The 20,062-nt window shown below is 36.4% G+C and overlaps 1 protein-coding gene across 5 annotated transcripts in view; it reads right to left on the bottom strand.

Moving 5' to 3' along the window:
• Nucleotides 1–206: 206 nt before the first annotated feature.
• SORCS2 (sortilin related VPS10 domain containing receptor 2) overlaps nucleotides 207–20,062 on the bottom strand; it is a 1,204,963-nt gene continuing 1,185,107 nt past the window's right edge. The window contains exons 26-29 of one of the 5 annotated variants that reach the window (XR_012483510.1): nucleotides 8,530–8,687; nucleotides 5,201–5,280; nucleotides 911–4,875; nucleotides 207–824 (exon numbers count right to left, since the gene is read on the bottom strand). Coding sequence is in view for 4 of the 5 variants with exons in the window: in XM_074275474.1 (XP_074131575.1) it covers nucleotides 4,852–4,875; nucleotides 5,201–5,280; nucleotides 8,530–8,687 (262 nt within the window). In the remaining variant the exon portion in view is untranslated. Of the gene's footprint in view, nucleotides 4,876–5,200; nucleotides 5,281–8,529; nucleotides 8,688–20,062 lie in introns of all 5 variants that reach the window. The other 4 variants (XM_074275474.1, XM_074275476.1, XM_074275475.1 and 1 more) reach the window with 4 other exon arrangements.

Genomic DNA, 20,062 nt, shown 5'->3' with positions numbered 1-20,062 from the left:
TACATGTTCTAAGATCATTTTCAACTCTGACATTCAATTTTGAAGGTCTCGTTTATCTCTAACATTGTATTCTAACGTTCCTTTAGTTCTGTATTCTATGTTCTAAGAAATTTGTAGCTCCAGTGAATTCTAGGATTCTCTGAATTTAAAATTTTAAAGAAGAGATCGATCCTGGCTTAGTACCCCATGAAAAGAAAGAGACAGAGTTTTGTTTGTCTTTATTTTAATTAAACTGCTTAAAATATTTACACATTCAAGTTCATTGTGTTTTCATGGTGTGTTCATGGGTAATTCATCCTAGAACTCAAGGTGGAGAAACTCATCAGTGATTTTAAAGTTCTTTTTTATTATTATAATCACAATTTTCCCAGCTTTCTTCTTTCATGAGGAGGCAGACATACAACTGTAGTGTCATTTGGCTTGGATAGTGAAGTTGGGGTATCTATAGTGAATGTCTAAGCATCTCTAAAGTATGTATAGATAAGTTTTTAGCTCCATGTATGCAAGTATATAGAAAGATAGCACAAAGAAAATAAAATGATTTTTTTCTTTTTTTTTAAACAAGTTATTACAATTGAAATTTCAGGAAAAAAAATCACTGAATCTTGAATATGCCAGGGAAATGGAAAAAAGAAATATACAATTGATATAGACAGAATATCAGTTAAGGAGTATGAAGAGTCCATGCCTTCTCTTGTTAATTTGTAGAACCCAGTGAATGTCCTTTCAGGAAAAAAAAAAACCAAAAAAAACAAAGAAAACACCACCCAAACAAAAAATACCATTCTAAATATTCTGCTCTTTTGGACATGGGTTCTTGTATCCTACTCTGTCACCAACTGGTTACATGATCTTGTGATCATGTAACCAGTTGGTGACAGAGTAGGATACAAGAACTCTATTCTGTTACCAACTAGTTGCATGATCTTATATAAGTCATTGTGTTTCTCTTTAGGCCCTCATTTGTCAAACAGGATAATAATACCACCTCTTAGACCAACCTGAAGAGGAACAAAAAGAAATGCAAGTGGGAGTACTTCTGAGTTGCAGTAAGAAGACTTGGCATTCAAATCCTGGTCCTGCTACTTTGTGACCTTGATCCAGTTGTTTCCTTTCCTGGGCCTCAATTTCCCTGTTTGAAAAATTTGCCTGAATCATATACTTAGTTATCTCTAATATCAATCCATTTTGAGCTTTCATGATTGATCAGTAAACTGGAAATCTGATTGCCATTTTCTATGTCACTATGAATAAAGTTAGACATTCAACGAAATAAGTCCAACATGGTATAATGGGAAAAGTCCAGGGTCTGGAGCCAAAAGACATGGGGTTCAGACTTGAGTCTGCTGTGTGTGAGCTCAGACATTCATACTTGGGTCTCAGATTCTTCTTCTGTAAAATGAAAGGGAAGAAGTTCCCATAACAAGATCTCATAACACTACCATTTAGGACCTCTAGTAGCCTCTGATGACATTGAGAACTTCAGGAAAGCTGGTGGAGGTGGCCATTTTCCAGAATAACTTCCATGGCAGGGGCTATGGAGAGTTATACTTTATATAATCAAAGCTTTTGTGGACCCTCTATCTTCCCCCATTAGACTGTGCTTTATAAGGGTTCCTAGAATGGAGGATACCTCTATAAGTGTGGTTTACTGAATAAAGCCACACTACTTCATGGCATAGTAGAAAGGGTTTGGTTTCAAATACTGGCTCCTTGTAAGTTGTGTAATTTTGAGGAATTCATCTATCATCCCTAGTTCTCAGATTCTTCCGTCATAAAACTGGGCTAATATGGATGGAATGATGTTTTTTGAGGGACATTTCCTGGTCTAAATTTATAGCTCTATGATTGGAACTTTGTATTATATCTGGAAGAATTAACAAGAGATAGAAGAGAACTTCTAAATCATCTCTAGATAAGCATTTTCTTGTGTGGTGAGCTCAAGGAAGTCTTGAGAATGTCCTCTTTGTTGGAGGATGAATGGCGTATTAGCTCTAGAATCAGAGTTCTAGCTTGATCATTTCTTAACTTTACTACTTGCTTCACCTTTTGGCTAAGCTTTCAAGGCCCCGGACAACTTTCTAAATCCAAAGATTTGTAATGTAGTTCCTGATTGGTTTTAGATACAAGGAATTTCCCACACTAATGAAACCTCAGGCTGAGATTGACTACAAGTAGTGGGTGATTTCTAAACCAGGTACCTTTCAGATCTAGAATTCTATTATTTTGTGAACATCCAAAGCCAAATTCTCTCCCTCATTTCCATCTCCCGGTTTATATGGTATCCTTACAGTCTGCACAAATCCCACTTTCTGCAAGACTTTCCTTGGAACATTTCCTGAATGCTGGTGCTTTCCTCAGGAGGTTATCCACATGCACAAATTGTTTTTCCTTCACTTTGTAATTGTGAGCTCCTTGACAGCAGGAACTGTTTATATTTCTTAGTATCTTTAATGCTTATATGTCTCTTGACTTGACAGCCCCCATTTTTTTTGATGATCTAGTGTTGCTAATTCTATGCAACAATGCTGTTGTCACATGTGATTTGTGGTTTCTCAATTGTCTGGGCCACTGAAGTAGAGCTATGTCCACCCAGACACTAAATTGCTTCAGTATCTTTTAGGGCTGGATTCCTCTAAAAGCTCCACTATCTTGCCTTATAAAAATTAACGGTTGGGAGTAGCATGGAGGAAGAGTGCCATCCTGTGGTTGCATGGAAATAGAGCAATCTGGACAGTACATTGATCTCAGGGCCTTCTGGAGGAAGAATCTGGTCTTCCTTGGCTTTTAGAGTCAGAGTTACCAACCAGAAGAGGTCCAGAGAAGGTCTCCGCAGCCATTAGGAAGAAGACCTCCACAATCCCAAGAGAGCGTGAAAAGAGTTTTGGATTTCTTCTCAAAAAGAGACCTACCACAATCCCCTTTCAAATAGTTACTAGCTTCATTTACCTGGGCAAGCCAATTAACCTCTCAAAGCCTCAATTTCCCCACATGTAAAATGAGATCCATATAAATCTACACTGATTTTCTCACTTGGTTGTTGGGAAGAAGGTGCTTTGTAAACCTTAAAGCGGTATAGAAATGTGAGTTATTGTTATTATTTCCATCTGCTGTTGCTTTGACAAATATAGGGGACAGGGGAGGAGGGCTAAACTCAAGCTTGGACAGCCTGTGTGGCCCTACCATAAAAATAGAAAGTTAAAAAAAATACCCCAAAAGCTACTTAAAGAAGTATTTACATTATCTGATTTTTAAAAAGAGGAAAGAGGAAGGGTAATGGGGGAAGAAAGGGACTAAGGGGGACCCTTAGTGGCCATGGCTGAGTGGGGCAGGTGCTTTCTGGGGCTGCTTACACTGGATACTGAGCTGCTGTGCTTGGGAAGCGAAGCATCTCCCTAACTTGGAATGGTTCCCATCTTCATTCATCCTTCAGGTCAATGAGACCTTTTGTAAGCCTTCACAGTAAATTGCTATAGACATGTGGGCAGTTGATAACTGATAAAATGGGTAGGGAGAGCAGCTCTTGACCTAGAGATAGGAGACCTAGCTCAAAGTCTCAGCTCTGACACTTGCTAGAAAGTCACCTCCCATCCTTGGTGTTTATTGTCCTCATCTGTATAATTAGGGAGGTGGACTAAGTCATCTTTTGAAGATCTATTAATTTCTAATTACTGTGCTAGTAGAGTGGGCTTTTTGTTTGCTTTTTTTATTTGTTTGCAGTTGTGTCCAACTCTTTATTTCCCCTTTTGCAGTTTTCTTGGCAAAGATAATAAAGTGGTCTGCCATTTCCTTCTCCAGTTTATTTTACAGATGAGAAAACTGAGGCAAATAGGATTAAGTGATTTACTCAGGGTCACATAAGTAGTATCTGAGGCTAGATTTGAATTCAGCTCTTCAACCCACTGTGCCATCTAATTGCCCCATTAATATTACACTAGGGATGGTATGATAGGGAAAAAAAGCACTGGACCTGGACTTCAGAGATTTATGTTCAAGTCCTAATTCTGAATCTTCCCAGCTATGAGATAAATAATTTGAAATAAATTGAGCAAATGATGTCTTTCTGAGCCTCAGTTTTCCCATCTATAAAATAGGAATACTCAAATTCATATGTCTTATTTTATAGGATTATTGGGAGAAAAGCACTTTGGGAACTTGAAAGTATAGGCTATATGGAAGTTGTTAGTATTAGGACTTCTATGAGAGTTTATTAAGAGCAAGAAATCCCAGTAGCTTAAGAAAATTTACCATTTTAGGATAGAATTGATGAGGAAGAAGAAGCTCGCCAAAATGGGTTTGCACTCCTGGGGAACAGGAAGACTCAGGTTTTCTCTTAAGTATCCCTTAAGCCAAACTATTGGTGGGGATTTTGCAATTTTTAGCAAGGCATCTTTCTGATCCTCTCTTCTGCTGCTAGACATTTCCAATTAGGCCTGTGAGACTATCTGCCAATGATAAGGGTCATTAGGCATAAAAGAGATCAGAACAAATACACAAATATTGGGGGGAAGTGAATATCAGGAGCAGGGAGTCTGGGGAGTATCTTGGGTTGCATGTATCTGCTAGCAGTTTGTGTTGGAGTTGGTCCAGGCTTGAAGTCCATCCAGTGAATATGAGGTGAGATGTATCCTATTTGCAAGGGGGACCATCAGCAATGATCATTCTTCTGGGTGTCTTTTTCAGGGATGTCCATTTCCAACATCAGTTATAGCCATGCTTGCCATTCTGTAATCTCCCCAGGGCAGGGATGGAGGGTGGGAACAAAACAAGACAGAGAAGAGTCTTCCACGCTTATGTCCAGCTGCAAACATCAGCTAACCAGGTAGCTGTGCATCTCTCGAGAGTTGATGCTCAGAACCACGCCTGAGTGATTACCTGGGAAGACACAAAAAATGTGGCAGGGGCATGTTAGTTAGCAGGCTCATTTCAGCAAGGCCAGCCCAAGGGGTGACACATAGAGACAACGGCATTGGCAAACAAGCTCAGGTGAGTGTGGAATGGCTACTTGGTTGTACCTACTGTGTGCTTGGGCTTGGGGGGAAGGGTTCTTAAAGATTGTAGTGAATCTGTGATGAGTCCCTAAAGTTCCTATTCCAGTGACTGCCTGTGAGAAGTGCCTTTAAAAATATAATAGTCTCTCAAAGGGAGCAAGTGAAGGGGAAGAGTGGGACTGGAAGCCTCCTTCCAACATACCACTGACCTGAGACTGGGCAGTGACTGGCATCGGCAATAAGGGGATTCGGTGGCTGCTCAAGCGTCCCCCTCTCTCAGAAGAGGTCACTGCAAGGCAAGGGCGTGGAGAGGTCCCAAGGTGGGGGATGGCGAGAAAGGAGGCAACATATAACATATATAGAAAATAGAATAAATGACTGGGTGAATCTGGAAGACTGGTGCTGTGGAGAGTCCAAAGTTACAAGAGGAAAGAGAACAATAGAATACTTGTCCAATGAATCTGCCATTTTCTAGTTCAGGTGAGTTTTGTAAAATCACAAAGGAGGGCCAGCGGATCTTGACTGTCCCTCCCAGTTCTAAAATTCTACAATCTAAAGAATGAAATTCTTTATGATCTAACGAATTTAAGTTTTAGAGCAAAATAACTGCAAGGAAGTTGGGTATGGGTGCGATTTTCCCCCATCTCCTACTATCTGTATGGTCTTGGACATGGCACTTAACTCAGAGTCTCAGCTGCTTTATTCATAAAATGAGGATAATAATGACTTTCTGGCTTGAAGGCTTCATAGAATCACAGAATTTTAGAGTTGTAAGAGACCTTAGACTCCATTTAATCCTCCAAAGCATCTACCCTACTACATAGTAGTAGAGAATTTGAAACCTACTTAGAGATCTTCAAGCTAACTCCTGTGGGATAACACTGTCTTGAGACCTCTTCCAGCTCTAAGGTCTATGATTCTCTCTTTATTTTTTTCAATCATTAGGAATTTTCTTGGCAGAGAGACCTGAGTTAGCTCCCCACCTTAGATAAGCTGACATTTTATTAGGAACTCTATTTGTTCCTTCTATCTTCCTAGCTCCAGAGTCAAGATTTTGTTTTCCCATATGCCAGGAATGGAGTGTACAGAGATGCTCCAGATTATAATGAGCAAGAAAGAAAGATTGAAAAAAGGAAGTGAGATTCTGGGGGTCAGGTGGACGTTGAAATAATGAAATAACTGTAGGGGCTACTGCAGTTCAATATAGCAGAAAATGAAGTAGGGTGGCTGTCCTTTGACCCCTGCTTTGTCATGGACTGTTTCAAAATTCTTCGAGCATTAAGTATTAGGCTTATTGACAGGATATTGTAGGACCCCAAACATGGAGATTGCCTTTCATGGACATGATTGTTATATAGGGAGGTAGGAAAGGTCCAGATTTAGTATGTGAGAACCACACTGGACAGGGAAGGAAGTCTGCTCTTCTCTAGAAGGCAGGAATCAGAATGTTAGTCGTTACTTGGCTATTAAGTCATTTGTGAGTTTGAACTAGTTCCTTTACAGAAACTCAGTTTCTTTCTCTGTAAAGTAAGGGTATTGAATTGAATCTCAAAGGTCCTGGAAAGCTTTGATATCCTCTTATCTAGAAAAGAGCTAGAAAGGGATCTCATAACATAAATAAAAGCAGTAGAATAGGTGATTTGTTTTGTTTTTAACCTGACATTCACAGTCCAGGGCATAGATTTCATGGGGCCATGAAGTTAGATGAAAATGAAATGAGATCTTAAATTTAACGTAATTCCTTCCATTGAGATTCTCTGTATATTATTCTTTTGAAAACTTTCTCAGAAGGAATGCATAGGCTTTATTAGAACATTAACCAAAAATGGTTAAGAACCCCATTTTAGAAGATTAAATATGTTAGAGCAAAAATATGCTAGATTTGGGGGACACTCCAGACTACACAGATTGCTAGAGCTGGTGGGATCATTAGAATACCTCACCTTCATATAGATTCAAGACTTAGGAAGTATTTTCTCTTAACAGAATGCTGTGAGGTAGGTAAGTAATGCAAGTATTTTATCCCCTTATTATAAGTGAGGAATCTGAAGCTTCTGTGACTTATCCAGCTAGCATGTGGCAGAATCCAGGGCTTCCAGCCCAATGTTCTTCCCTCTACATTCCATTGTTGACTGCCCTTGCTAACAGGATGATCATATCCAATGCATGAATACTTAAGAAGAAGAATGAATCTTTAAGGGCCAGTTCATGGGGAAATCAATAATTTTAATTGATTCATTTCTATATAATGAGTTGGACAGAATTTAACCTGGAATTCTTTGGACATAAGTCAGCCTGAGGGAGTGGAGGAAAGATTAGGCAAAGGAAAAAGGATTTGAGGAAATAGCCCATCTTCCACATATGAGATCAATGGAGTTCAGTTTCTACATTTAAACAGTGAATAAATCAGGCTTGATGAATTTATAAGACCTCCTATTTTTTTTCTAAATCCTAGGATTTATGATTTATGATCTACGCAGGAAGTTTGCCAGGAAGAGCAAGACAACTGATATCTACTCTGTTGTTATTGCTCAAGAAAAGAGTTTGGTATAGTAGAGCACTGGCCTAGGATTCAGAAATCTAAATTCTAGACAGCACTTCCCTCAATACTTTCAGTGTGACCTACTTAGGTGGGGTTATTTAATTGTATTGAGCTTCATTTTTTTAAAAAAAAATCTGTTAAATGGGACCATCAAACTAAATGTTTCTTCTTCATTGTTGAGGTCTCAACTTCCCCATTTTAAGTGGGAATAATTCTTGCTCTTTCTTACAGGATTGTCATGAGCTCCAATAAAATAAGTGTGTAAATGGTATTTGAAATGGAAACTGTGATTTTCTGTGTGGGGGCCTTTGAGGAGATTCCCATGTCCATCCATTTGGCAGAAATGGGAAATTCTGATGTCAATAGAAATACAAAAAGCTAGAACTGAAGGTATTTCAGATGTCTGTCTAATTTGATTCCTCCCTGAACAACAAATAAGAATAGAATGTTCTCTGAATGACCAATATGGAGTGATTTACCAATTTCCACTTGAACTGTGATGCTGTATAATAGAAAGAAAAGAAAGAGTCTTGGATTTTGAGAGAGAAGACATTGTTTGCTATTTTTAATAGATAGTCTCTACTCTACAATCCTTGGTTTTATTATCTGAAAATGAATTAGCTGATTTCGAAGATGCTTTCCATGTCTAAATCCTGTGACCCTTACAAACTTGTCTACTTGCCGAAGCAGCCGCAAGATTCTCCTCTGGAAGATATGTTTTTGTCTCCTTTCATAGTCCTACCATTATCATTAAACTCTTTGTTTTCCAGGTATGGTCTTCTCAGGTGTCTGTCATGAAACTGATTCCTTCTCTTTCTTAGCAAAAATGATCAACGATCAACTTGATCCACTGATATCAACCTCTAGCAGCTGAGTAGAAAATTGAAGAAGGATTAAATGTAGGAAAGAGAATTTGGTTTTACCCCCAAGAGAATTTTTAAAGGGAAAAAATTACTTTGTACTCAGCGAAAGGTGAATAAAGGAAGGTGAAGTTACCTCTGGTGTTACCTAGGGTTTGGGAATCCACATCATCATCTATAAACTCCTCACCCTGGATGATGTTCTGTGTGTCCTCGCTGTGGTTGACTGGGCTGGTCATCTCTTGTTCCTTTTCATTGTGCATCTGAGCATAGACAGTTCTGCCAGGTAGTTTCCTAAGGTGGAAAAGAAAAAAAATCTTAGAAATGAGACAATATATGTACTCATAAGTACTCAACCACAGAGTGCTTTGTAAATTTGAAGTCCACATCAATTATTATTGTAATTACTCAACTGTTAAAAACCATAAGTAATTGATTATTAACATGGGGACTTCCCATCCCAAACTCATGCAGGACTGGCAATCCACAAATGTCTCTCCGTTGATGATAGTGATGATGGGTAGGTGGAAATGGTGGGGGTGACAGCAATGGTGATCTCAGGTATTGTTACTAAAGCTCAATCTTACTGTGTTCTCTGACCTAAAAGAAGTTTGGATCCCAGATCACAATGGTTCAAGGAAAGGAAGGAAAATGCTATGGGAAATATATGGGAAAATTGCATGGCAACTAAATGGCACATTGTATAGAGTAATGGTCTTGGAGTCAGGAGGACCTGAGTTCAAATCTAGATTCAGATGCTTATTAGCTGTGTGAACCTGGGCAAGTCACTTAACCCTGTTTGGCTAAGTTTCCTCTTCTGTAAAATGAGATAGAGAAGAAAATAGCAAACTATACCAGTATCTTTGCCAAGAAAATCCCAAATAGAGTCACAAGACTGACCAACACATAATTAAATTAAATATTGCAATATATTAATGATAATAGCTTACATTTTATAGCACTTTAAGATTTAGAAAGTATTTAGTTTAGAATAAACTCATTAGTTGATTTGGACAGGTAGCATTTCTGTTTAGTAGATGAGGAAATAGAGTCCCTGAGAGGTAAAACTATTTGTCCAGGGTTACACATCTAATTAATTTTCAGAGCTTAGGAATGAAAGAAGAGCTCTCTCTTGATATCAAATCTTATGCCCTTTAAACCCTCTTAAAATTGAAGATCATCTAGATTGTATCCATATGTAGATTAGTCCAGAAACAGAAGCAAAAATGTTGTTAGTTTTTTTTTTCTGTAGGATTAATAACTGGGCTAAATGTCAAAAGATCTGAGGTTTTCTTCACCTTCAAAATGCTTTTTAAGTGCCATTGGGTTGTCTTCCCTATCAAAATGTAAGTTAGTTAAAGTCAGGGAATGTCTTGGTTTGCTATATTTATAACCCAATTGTTAGCAAAGTGTTAAGCACTTCATAACGGCTTCCTTTTCCATGATGCTTTATCCTTTCCCCGACTAGCAAATTGTTGCATGAATCTATAATATAGTTGGTCAGAAGGGTATATGGCCAGACCCTATCCCTAAACATGCTGCCATCTTAATATGAGAGCAGGGGAAGGCTGAGAGTGACTGCTAGTATTTTAAAAAAATGACACAGATGTAGGGGAAAAATGTTGAATCATTCAAATGGTTAATATATCTCAGTTCTATTTATTTTACTTTCTGATCTTATCCTTTCAAAATTTGAATCTTGACTCTTTAAATCACAGTGATTTAGCTACATTGATATAAATCTCATCTGGTTTTCAGCCAAGGCTCATTTTCTCTCCCATCTCAACTTTCATATCCCAAACCTAGGCATGTGTCTAACCTTCTGGGGTTATATATTTAGGAAGTACCTGAGGATCTCTTCATTCATATTCTACTTGATCTTTATAATTTTGTTACATTTACTTTTGTAAGTTATGTTGCTGATCTTTCCATTGATGTTGTAATTATTGTATATTTTTTCTCAGTTCTGCTCATTATACTTCACGTAGATCCTTCTGTGCTTCTCTATATGTGCCACGTTGATCATTTCTTATAGCACAGTAATATTCCTTTACATTTATATACCACAATTTGTTTACCCATTCCCCAATTGATAGGCATCTACTTTTGTCAATTTCCAACTATATGTTATTACAAAAAGTGGTGTTATAAATATTTTGGTGTATATAGTGACTTTTTCCCTTATTGATGGCTTCCTTGGGGAATATTTGGTTCAAATGGCATGAACGTTTTAGTCATGTTATTTATATAATTCTAAGTTGTTTTCCAAAATCATCGAACCATTTCACACCTTTGCCACAACATTTTAGGGTACCTATCTCTGGACAACCTAACTACTGACTATTGCCATTTTGGCCAATTTCTAGGCTATGAAGTAAAATTTAAGAATTATTTTGATGTGAATTTATCATATTACTAATGATCTGGAGCGTGTTTTTAAAATGTGGTTGTGAAGACCTTGTAGCTCCTAAAACTTTATCCTTTGACCATTTATTTAATGGGGAATGGCTATTAGATATTAGACATATTATTTACATATCTTGGATCAGAAAAAAATTGATAGTAAGAATTCTTTTCCCCAGACAATAACTGCATTATGAGAAGATTTATTTTGTATGTGTAAGAAACTTTTCAGTTTCATGGAATCAGTGATATCTCTTTTATCTTTTGTAATTGCCTCTATTTCTCATTCTTAAGAATATATCCTATTCTTAACCATAAGAGGTATATATGTTCCATTTCTCTTCTTTTCTTATAATATTTTTCTTTATTACTTATTCTAAATATTTCTTTACTTTAATGAGCTTTAATGTTAACAGTCACAAATCCATTTACAACATTTTTAGAATATGGTTCTAATTCTAATCTTTGTTTTCAAGTGTTTCAAAGAAGGAGCTTTCTAAGTATTACTTTGCTATCTTGTTCTGAGAGTATGTTTTGATCTTCTTTCTGCTTTATCAAATATTGGGTAAAGTTCTACTATATGATTATTCTTTATCAGTTTGTTCCATTGATTAATCCCTATTTTTTCCCAATACCAGATCATTTTGATGACTAATACTTTATAACAGTGGTCCTCAAACTTTTTAAATAAGGGGCCAGTTCACTGCCCCTCAGACTGTTGGAAGGCCGGACTATAGTAAAAACAAAAGCTCACACTCTGTCTCCGCCCCTCAGCCCATTTGCCATAACCCGGCAGGCCGCATAAACATCCTGAGCAGCCACATCTGGCCCACGGGCTGTAGTTTGAGAACCCCTGCTTTATAATGTCTGAAAGTGCTATTGCAAAGTACAGCCAAGGTGGCAGAGTAAAGGCAGGAATTCATCAGAGCTCTCCCCCAGATTCTCCAAAAAAAAATTTTAAATTTGCTCTAAAATTTGTTTAGAGTCATTCAGAGTCTACAAAAAGATGGAATGAAACAATTTTCCAGTCCAAAACAACTTGGAAAGTCAACAAGAAAGATCTGTTGTACCAGAGTAGGACTGAAACACAGTCCTAGTGTATGCTGCTCCAGCAAAGCTCCAACCTAGATAATCAGGAGCAGGCTTTGGAAGATACTGAATTAGCAGTAGAGGCATTAACAGTAACAGTGGTAGCAATAGTGACAATGGTTATTTCTGGAGGTTTCAGCCCCCAGATGATCCAGGTTGTGGGGCTGGCTCACAGCTCCAAGGTGAATAGGAGGACTAGCCCCCTAGAATTTAAACTATACTGGATTGAGGACCCTCCTCACAATTCCAGGGAAGAAAAATATTTACTTGTTGTGGTCACTCACAAATCAGATTGTAGGTCAGGAGAGTAGTAAATACACTTCTCCTTGGATCATACCACTTTGGAAGAAATGAAAACTTATAAGTCCTTAGAGTCTGAAAACAACTACCAAAAAAACCTTGAATCTTGTGACAGTGCAACCCTCCACTCTGGAAAAAGAGTCTTACTTTGACAAAGAATTAAGAGCTAAATAATAGGCTAAGGAAATTAGCAAAGAACAGGAAAAGATTCTGAACATGGAAAGTTACCATAATGATAAAGATTAAAACACATACTCAGAAGCAAAGTCAAAACTCCTAAAACCAAAGTCTCCAAGAAAAATAAGAATTAGTCTCACACCTTGGAAGAGTTCAAAAGGGATTTTGAAAATCAAGTAAGAGAGAAGGAAAATAAGTGAAGCAAAATAAAATAAAAAAAAAAAACTAATGAGAAGCATTCCTTAAAAGGCAAAATTGGCCAGATGAAAAAAAGATGCAAAAGCTCACTGAGAAAAATAACTCCTTAAAAATTAGAATTGAGCAAATGGAAGCGAATGATTTTATGAAAATCCTAGAAACAATAAAACAAAATCAAAAGACTGAAAAAAGAGAGAAAACAATGTGGAAAAAATCTCATTAGGAAAACAAGGGAGTAGGAGAAAGAAAAACAACAGGCCTAGAAAACAGATCCAGGAGAGATAATTTTAAAATTATTGGTCTACGATGATCATAAAAAGAGTCTAGACATCAAGAAATTATCAAGGAAAACTGTCCTGATAATCTAGAAGCAGAGGGTAAAATAGAAATGGAAAGAATCCACTAATCACCTCCTGAAAGAGATACCAAGATAAAAAAAAAAAAATAAAAAAAAAAAGAGATACCAAGATAAAAACTCCAAGGAATATTTTTGCCAATTCCAGAACCTACAGGTCAAGAAAAAGATAGTGCAAGCATTCAGGGAAAAAATCCCACCACCACCAACAATTCAAACGTAGGAGAGCCACAGTCAGGATAAACAAGATTTATCATCTACTACATAACAGAATTTGAGGACTTGGAATATGACATCCTGGTGAGCAAAGGAGCTAGAGTTACAATCAAGAATCACCTACCCAGGAACACTGAGAATAATCCTTCAATGGAAAAGGTGAATAGTCAGTGAAATAAAACGTTTTCAAGCATCCATGATGAAAAGACCAGAACTGAATAGAAAACTTGACTTTCAAATACAAGACTAAGGAGAAGTATAAAGGGTTAATCAGAGGAAAAAATCATAAGGGACTTAGTAAGAATAATCTGTTTACATCCCTACATGGCAGGATAATAATTTTAATTCATAAAAACTTTCTCATTATTAGGTCATTTAAAAGGCTTATGTACAGATTAGAGGGCACAGGTGTGAGTTGAATATGAAGAGATAATATCTAAAAAATAAAATTAATAGGTGAGAGAAGAAAGTACTGGGAGAAAGTGAAAGTTAAAGTTATAATAATAGAAATTATATCACATAAAAAAAGACAAGAAAAAGCTTTAACATGGAAGGGAAGAGGGAAAGTGAGTGAACCTTTCTCTCATCAGAATTGGCTCTAAGAGGAAATAACATACACTCAATTTGGGCATAGAAATATGTCTTATCTTTCAGGAAAGTATGAAGAGAATGGGATAAGTGATAGAAGACATATTGGGGGAAAGGAACTTTCAGACATATTGGGAAGAGAAACAACACACTTTTGAGGAAGGAGAGAGTGAAAGGAGAGAAAATAGAATAGTGAGTGGGAATACAGTTAGAAATAATAATTGGGAAAAGAATTTTGAAGCAAGTTTTTCTGATGAAAGCCTCATTTCTCAAATTCCCTATAGGGGAACAATGTTCTTTATTTCTTTGTATAAGTCTCATGTGTGCTTTGGGAGGTTGATCCTTAGGTATTTTATACATTTTTGTGTTATTCAGAATGAAATTTCCTTTTTCATTATTGCTTTTTGTGTTTTGTTAGTTATATAGAAAGACTGTTGATTTTTGAAGATTTATTGTGCAGATTGCAACTTTGTTGAGGCTATTAATTGTCTCAATTACTGTTTCTGCTGATTTCCCAGGATATTCCAAGCACACCATCATATCATCAGCAAAAAGAGATAATTTTATCTCTTCTTTCCCTATTTTTATGATTTCCATTTTTTTCTTGTTGCTATAGCTAGCATTTCCAGAACTATATCAATATATCCAGACTATATCCAGAACTGTATATCCCCAATATTGGGGAGAATAGATATTCTTGTTTCACTCCCCACTTTTTAAAGGAAAATATTCTAGTGTGTATCCCCATTGCGTATAATACTTGCTTTTGGTTTTAGGTAGATCTTTTTTAAAGGACCTTCTATGTCTATACTTTGTAGGAGTCTTATTATACTCCATGAAAGGCCTTTTCTGCATCTATTGAAATAATCATGGTTTTGGATGATTTGGCTTTTGAATATGTTTAATTATGCTGTTTTCTTAGTGATGAACCCTCCTTGCATCCCAAGTATATATCACATTAGATCAAAATGAATTGTTTCATGGATAAATTGCTTTATTCTGACAGAATTTTGTTTAAAATTTTTGAATTAATATTCATCAATGATGTTGACTTATGATGCTTATGTATTCGGGCTGTATGTCTCGAAAGGATTCTAGTAGGGTTCTTTTTTCTTAATTGTTTAAATTATAATTTGTGAAGTATGAATATTAATTTTTCTTTAAAAGTTTGACAGACTTGTCCTGTGAATCCAGCAGATCTTTTTTTTGGTAGATCCTTTATAGCTATATATACTTCCTTTTCTGAGATTGGGCTATTTAAAGTCTCTATGTGATCTGGTCATTTGGCAATTTTCTACTTTTGACAGTATTACCTGATTTCCTTTGTGTTCTCAGCTTTGTTATTATATAACTGTGCATAAAAGATCCTGATTATTCTTTTTATTTCTTCCTGGTTATGTTATGATATCATTTTTATTCACTTGTCTTCTTCCTTTTAATCAAATTAGCTAAAAGGTTTGTTGATTTTTATTAGTCTTTTCAAAGGACCAGCTTTTAATTTTATTTATTACTTTTATGGGTTTTTATTTCCAATTTATCTATTTTTATCTAATTTTTAATATCTCTCCTTTTATTTTAGGTTTATTTGTTGGCTTTCCAATATTTTAAAATGAATATTCAGTCCATTAATCCTCTCTTTTTCTATTTTGTTAATGTATGCTTATAGGGATATAATTTTTCCCTTGGAGACTACTTTGGCTGCATCCCAGAAATTTTTATATGCTGTTTCATCATTATCATTTTCCTTCACATAATTATGATTTCTTCTTTGACTGATTAATTATTTAGAATTTCATTGTTAAGTCTCCATTTGAATCTGTCTTTGGTTTGTGGTCCTTGAACACATGACTATTTTTATTGCATGATGGTCTGTAAGAGAATTTTTTTACATTTCTGTCTTTATATTTGTTTAAAATATCTCTGTGCCCTATTAAATGTTTAATTTTTGCAAAAGTTCCAAATGGTACTGAGAAATATATATATACTTTTGCAGCTCCATTAACATGTTATAAATTTTCACTCTACTTATTCCAGCAACTAATTCAGTTTTATATATATATATATATATATATATGCATATATATACACACACACACACATACACACACACACACACACACACACACACACACACACACACACACTTTTTTTCTTTTGTTTCTCTTTCTGTTAGATATATCCAAAACTGAGACGGATGCCAAAGTCTTCTGGCATTATTGTGCTATTGTCTATTTCTTCTTGTTCTTGATTTTAAAGTTTATTACTGATACTGGATTCCTGTCCATGTCTCCTTTCAAAGTTATGTAGTTTCTTTGTTTATCCTTTAACACACACATACACTTATATGTATTTACATACACACTATATATATATATATATGTATATATATATATATATATCCACATACATACATTTACATATATATAGAGAGAGATGGGTTCTAATTTCCCTCCTCCTAAAGGAGGATGTGTCTTTTCAAGTAAAAAAAAAATCCTTCAGATAACACCCAATGAAGAAATACAGAGAGAGAATGTGTGCGTCTGTGTGTTTGCTTTATCAGATAGCATGATTGCAGCTACTGCTATTTTGGGTTCATTTGATGCATAATAAATTATTTTTCTATCCTCACACTTTTATCTTGGGTATGTGTTCATTTTTCAGATGTGTTTCTTGTAAGCAACATATTGTAAAGTTTTATTTTCTTATCCAAGCTGTCACTTTCTAATTTTATTGGGTTGTTTAATCCATTCACCTTTAAAATTATGGCTACCCCTTCCCTCTGCTATAAAAAACAGTACTAAGTCTGTTTAATTACTTTCGCTTAATTTTTTAAGGTGGTCTTACTCCCACTCTCTATTCTTCTCATCTCTGATGCCCCCACCTGTTTGTTACTCCTTTCTCTTTGGAGTTTTATTTATTAATTTCTTTAATTATTCTCTTCTTTCTTCCTTTGTTACTAAGTAAATCCCCTCCAATTCAACTAGTCTTGTTCATTAATTGTTGTTTTTTTTTAATTTCATTTTTTGTGTCCCTTTCTAGAGAGGACTTCTCTTAAAATCTTCATTATTTATCATCTCTTTCTGTTTCCTTTAGACTCTCATTCTCTGGTTCATGATCCTCCTAATTATCCAGCTTCTCTGTAGTTTTCTGTATTTCTCATGCAATCAGAACTTCTGAGGCATTCATTCTGGACTCTACTCTCTATGTGTTTTATATCACTGCCTTGTAGTGCCTGTCTAGTGGATTCCCCTTTAGATTGTGCCTCACACCTAAAATAATTCCTATTCTTATAGATAATAGAGGAGACAGCATCCTATGTTAAGATCTTCTCCCTCAAATTCCTGATTATAAGTTGCATAATCTATTATCCTTTTTATCTTTTTAAACAATTTGTCTGAAAATTTCTTCTGTGGGTTCATGTCCTTCTATTGTCACAAGTGACAGTTGAGTCTAGGAGTTCTGATTCTTCCCTTTCTGAGGGAGGATGCGTCTTTTCAAATAATAAATCATCCAGACAACACCCAACACAAAATCCCCATCTCTTTCTAAAGTACATCTCTGTACTTACAGGAGCATTCATTAGTGGAACCCTTTACACCCACTGAAACATCATCTTGCTCTCCTCTTCCCTTCACTTTTCTATTCTTTGCCCCTCTTCACCCATTCTTTGGCAAACTCTTCTCTTCAAGAGCAATGACAAAGATCACTTTTCTATCATTAATAGATTTTGAATTACCACATTCTTTCCTAGACCTGAGAAATGCCCAAGGCTGTATTTCCTTTATAAAAGATCTTTTAGACCTTTTTCAGGACTAAGGCCACTATGAAATATTCTTTCCTTCCTTATAGTGTCTTCCCTTTAATAGCACCTTTATCCTTATTATATAGCTAACTCTGGTTAGTCTGTTAAACTCCTCTATGGATTTAACCTGCCAGTCAATGCCATACCTGTACTTCAGAGTATATTCTTTTAAGTGGACTCTTCCAAATTTCTTTCTTTGATAATGATAAATCCTCTTGTTCTCTCACCTCTATTTAATATTTGCCACTGTTGGTGCCCATTTTACCTCTTATACTGTCTATAACCTCTTCTTCTAAATAAATCTACCTTTTGCCAAAGAGAATGACCATTGTGAATGTGACATATTTATTTCAAAGTAGGAATTGCTACCCTGATCACATCAAAAGCATCTGTTATTTTTTTGCCATACTGGGAAATTTATGGCTCACTGATCTGTGTTCTAAGTGATTTTTTTAATGGGATAACATTGACTCTAGCTGCATGCTGGGCCTTGCTGCAGAGCCTCTTTCCCGCTCTGATCTCCCATTCCTATTCCTCAATTCTCTGGCTCAGAATGTTGCCACATTGATGCCCTATAGCCAGGGATAATTTTTGTCATTTGGAATTTGATTCTCCAAGGCTCTGGGAGGAGAGGAATGGGGTTGAGCTCTTTTTCAAACCTTGACACATGTTCTTTACCTTTCCTTCTGTTTCTCTGCCTTCCTGCAGGAAAAAAAAATATAGCACAAAATGTTGCCATGACATTTGCCACCAAGACTCCAGCAAACATAGCAGCCTAAAGCCAAGATCTCTATGGACTTCAAAGAAGAGAGAGAAATAAGCCTGAAGTGAATGAATTTTATTGAAAATTCATGGTTTTGGTCAGCTAATGCAGTCTTGATGCTAATAACGTAGTAAGCAATTGGAGAGGGTGTGCTATGTGAACTCAGAATAGGCATCTGTTCATGTTGTTGTTTTTTAATTAATGCTTAAGACAAAAGACTTTGTGGAATTTGAGGAGAGCTAGGAACCACAGGACACTATTCCTGAGTGGTTTAAAAGTTTCCTTTTGGTCTAGGATTCATATCCTGATTAATCTTCTGCAAGCTGGATGATGCCCTGAGTCTGGGTGTGAACTACTCCTCTGCTACTGCTGATTTTCTAAACTTCATCCTTTCCCTCAAATTGCCCTGGAATGCTTACATTCTACCATGTATCTATGACCCAGAATTGAGAATAGGGTGGCAAAGCTCCCAGTTGGTACCTGTCTCCATTATAATACTCTTATGCAGTGTCTTTCTAGATACTGGCATACCAAGCATGGGGTGCTTTTGGTCCAGTTCTGTCTCCTTTCTTTATATACCTTACTTCCTCACTCTCTCTACCAACTTGGGCTGGAAAAATGACTTATTGTTACTTCTTCATATTTTCTCCCGTCAGGATGCAACCTAGTGCATTTTCTAGTTCTCTTTGGATGAATTTTGTGGATGGGAATTTGCCATGTTGTTTCCTACTTCTGTGCCATCTTGGCTCTGTCCTCTTTGGGGGTGCTTCTTTGAACCCAAATCTAATTACAAATTTCTCCTCAGTTAAAAAATGTACTTAATTTTAACCTGTTATTGGCAATCAATTATTCTGTCATTTACTAGCTGCATCATCTCGATGAATTTTGCCAATTGAAGGTAGGACTGCTCCCTTCCTCTGTGATTTTGGGCAAACTGCTTTTACTCTCTGATCCTCAGTGTCCCCTTCTGTAAAATATTAAATTCTCTACTTATAGTACATTTTCTACAAGAGACTGTGGGTTGTTGGCTGGGGCAGAAAGTGGGCAGAAGGAATGTTCTGTAAACTAAGAAAGATAGCAATATGAACTGTTAATACTATAATTTACAATCCATTCACACACACAACTCACTTTACAAATCCATAAGAGCCATAAAGGTTTCAATGAACCAAAATAGATTTAAGTTACATGGTCCCTGAACCGCAGCTTTGAAACCTGACCCCTTGAAGAGAGATGTTAACACCATCCTATCAAACATTGCTAGTAAGGCACTTAGCCCCTGCTCTACTCTCTCAAGGGTAGCCAGGAAAAAGAACAATACATAAGCAGAACCAGGTACTTGTGAATACTTCTGGAGAGAGTTTCAAAAATGACATTAATGCATTGAGCATTGAAGGGCTTAACTTAATAACAGCCCTTGATTCATTGGTTCTAGCTCACTGATTTAGCGTCATTAGACCACTTTTATCAGAAACAGCATGCAGTAGTAAAGAGAGTTCTGAAAAAGAGGAACTGGGCTCAAATTCTGTTGCTGTTACTCATCAACTATATGACTTTGTCTAAATCTGTTGGCTGCTATGGACTTCAGGTTTTTTTACTTGTAAAATTAGATCAGGTGAATCAGAAGATGTCTCAAGTTCCTTCTATCTCCTGAATTCTATGATTTTATGATTATAGTAGGAGAATAGAATGGTATGGGAAAGAGGGAGGGAAGACAGGGCTTTGGGAAATACTGATTTAGTGTCAAGTGATTCCATTGGTATTTAGAATAAAAATGG

This window comes from Sminthopsis crassicaudata, chromosome 6 (assembly GCF_048593235.1).
Source record: "Sminthopsis crassicaudata isolate SCR6 chromosome 6, ASM4859323v1, whole genome shotgun sequence".
Taxonomy (NCBI): domain Eukaryota; kingdom Metazoa; phylum Chordata; class Mammalia; order Dasyuromorphia; family Dasyuridae; genus Sminthopsis; species Sminthopsis crassicaudata.
This window is presented reverse-complemented; position numbering and strand designations above follow the sequence as displayed.